Source organism: Apaloderma vittatum, unplaced genomic scaffold (assembly GCF_000703405.1).
Source record: "Apaloderma vittatum isolate BGI_N311 unplaced genomic scaffold, ASM70340v1 scaffold15570, whole genome shotgun sequence".
In the NCBI taxonomy this organism is placed as follows: domain Eukaryota; kingdom Metazoa; phylum Chordata; class Aves; order Trogoniformes; family Trogonidae; genus Apaloderma; species Apaloderma vittatum.
In genome coordinates, this window is record NW_009692973.1 from 1 (window position 1) to 2969 (window position 2969).

The 2969-nt window shown below is 49.8% G+C and overlaps 1 protein-coding gene across 1 annotated transcript; it reads left to right on the forward strand.

Moving 5' to 3' along the window:
- Positions 1-425: 425 nt before the first annotated feature.
- On the forward strand, positions 426-2587 carry FEM1B (fem-1 homolog b (C. elegans); the record flags this gene model as incomplete). Its single annotated transcript, XM_009876360.1, is given in 4 exon segments — positions 426-511; positions 783-786; positions 879-947; positions 949-2587. Coding segments are annotated over 4 exon segments (1798 nt in total), but the record flags the coding sequence as incomplete, so codon positions are not given.
- Positions 2588-2969: the final 382 nt, after the last annotated feature.

Genomic DNA, 2969 nt, shown 5'->3' on the forward strand with positions numbered 1-2969 from the left:
CCCTTCCAACCCCAACATTCTGTGAATCTGTCAAAATCCAGTTTAAAACCATTTAAAATCATCCTATCGCTACACACCCTTGTGAACCATCCCTTTAAATACTGGAAATTTTCTGTGAGGTTTCCCTGGAGCCTTCTCCAGGCTGAACATCCCTCTCTCAGCCTGTGAAAACGATTTTATCAGCTGTAAAAACACTTTTGCCTGGTGACCTGGCCCGGGGAAAGCCTGGTGCAATTCTTACAAGGAGGAACCGGCTTCCTGATGTTGTTTTTTGGGGTTTATGTTTTGTCCTTTGTGACTTTGGGAATGAGAACAGCTTAAGAAACTGGGATGCTTTTGTTTTTAAAAGTTAACTGTCTCCTCACTTAGCAGTGCAGCAAGGCTGTGATGTAGAACAGATCTCTGGAGTGGTCCAGCTCTTCCAGAACTTCTGCTTTTTTTTTTTTTTTTCTCCTGTCCAACAGTGCGACGGTTTTGAGAGAGAACGAATGAAGTGATGTAAAATTCTTAAGCTAGCTTTTGTACCAGGGCTGGTGTGTCGTGTAGCTATACCGTCATTCGTATCCGAATTCGTGGGGGTTTTTTTTGTGTCAATATGTCAATTTTAAGTTTTCTCTCTTTCTTTCACGTGTCAGTTTTTGGCATGAGGCATCACAGAAGCGATAACTATTCTTGTAACTGTTCTTCCCGAGGGGCTGGAGCTTGCAGGGAGGATCTTCAAATCCTTGTGCAAATCCCCTTGAGGCTTTTGGAAGTTTCGACTTCTGACGCTTCTTCCTTAGGGAGGTCCGTGTGCTTGATAAGTCTCTCGTTCTTTTACCTCGTAAGTTCCTTCAGGTACAAGGACAGGATGACTATGACGTAACTTTTGTCTCCAGACATGCCGGCCTATCAGAGATGCTTTTGAGAGTGCGCCGGTTTAACCTCTCCTCTCTGTCTTTACGTTTTCAGCTTTGTCATCGATGGAGCCACGGCTCTGTGGTGCGCGGCGGGAGCCGGCCACTTCGAAGTGGTCAAATTGCTGGTGAGTCACGGCGCCAACGTCAACCACACCACGGTGACCAACTCGACTCCGCTGAGGGCCGCGTGTTTCGATGGCAGGCTGGACATCGTGAAGTACCTGGTGGAGAACAACGCCAACATCAGCATCGCCAACAAGTACGACAACACTTGCCTTATGATCGCGGCTTACAAAGGCCACACAGACGTGGTGAGGTACCTCCTGGAGCAGCATGCCGATCCCAACGCCAAAGCCCACTGCGGCGCCACCGCCTTGCACTTTGCCGCCGAAGCCGGTCACCTGGAAATCGTGAGGGAGCTGGTCAAGTGGAAGGCGGCGATGATGGTCAACGGCCACGGGATGACTCCGCTGAAAGTCGCCGCCGAGAGCTGCAAGGCCGACGTCGTGGAGCTGCTGCTCGCTCACGCCGACTGCGACAGGAGAAGCCGGATCGAAGCTCTGGAGCTCCTGGGTGCCTCGTTTGCGAACGACAGAGAAAACTACGACATCATGAAGACTTACCACTATTTATACTTAGCGATGCTGGAGAGGTACCGGGACAGCGAGAATATAATCGAAAAAGAAGTTCTTCCGCAAATCGAAGCTTACGGCAACAGGACTGAATGCAGGACTCCTCAGGAATTAGAGTCTATTAGGCAGGACAGGGATGCCCTTCACATGGAAGGCCTCATCGTGCGGGAAAGGATTCTGGGCTCAGACAATATCGATGTTTCGCACCCCATTATTTACCGGGGGGCCGTTTACGCGGACAACATGGAGTTTGAGCAGTGTATCAAGCTGTGGCTCCACGCGTTGCACCTAAGGCAGAAAGGCAACAGGAACACTCATAAGGACCTCCTGAGGTTCGCTCAAGTCTTTTCGCAGATGATCCATTTGAACGAGCCCGTTAAGGCCAAGGACATCGAGAGCGTTCTGCGGTGCAGCGTCTTGGAGATAGAGCAAGGCATGTCCCGCATCAAAACCACCCAAGACTCTGACATCCACACGGCCATGGACAACTACGAGTGCAACATTTTCACCTTCCTCTACTTAGTCTGCATCTCCACCAAGACGCAGTGCAGCGAAGAGGATCAGTCGCGCATCAACAAGCAGATTTACAACCTGATCCACCTCGATCCCAGAACCCGGGACGGCTCGAGCTTGCTGCATCACGCCGTCAATTCTAGCACCCCGGTCGACGACTTCCACACCAACGACGTCTGCAGCTTTCCCAACGCCCTCGTCACCAAGCTCCTGCTGGATTGCGGTGCCGACGTCAACGCCGTGGACAACGAAGGGAACAGTCCGCTCCACATCATCGTGCAGTACCACCGGCCCATCAGTGACTTCTTGACGTTGCATTCCATCATCATTAGCCTGGTGGAGGCTGGTGCTCACACAGACATGACGAACAAGCAGAAGAAAACCCCTCTGGATAAAAGTACAACGGGGGTGTCCGAAATACTCCTTAAAACTCAAATGAAGCTGAGTCTCAAGTGCCTGGCTGCCCGAGCAGTACGGATCTATAACATCAGCTACCAAAACCAGATCCCCAAAACCCTGGAGGAATTTGTGAAGTTTCACTAGGCTGCGGAAAATCTTTTCGTGGTGGTGCTATCCCGGGACGATGTCGATTGCAGACAGCAGAGAATGCATTATATATACATGGAGGTTTTTTTTTTTCCACCCTCTGTTCTTTTGGTTTTGGGTTCCTCCGGTTTCCGTCGGCGGCCTCAGTTCTCGTGTAGATCTTGGATGGGGGGGGGGAGAAAAAAAAAAAAAAAAAAAAGAAGCCACATTGTTTTCCTGTAGTCAAATGGTGTTTGAGATTTTTGGTCGTTTCTTTCGATTAAAAGAATTGCTTCATTCTCTCTTGTTTTTATAACCAAAAGGAAAAGAATCCTGGTCTCACTTGCGTAGAATGTTTTGTTTCCAGCGCACATTCTTCACCTACGGTTTGCAGCCCGGT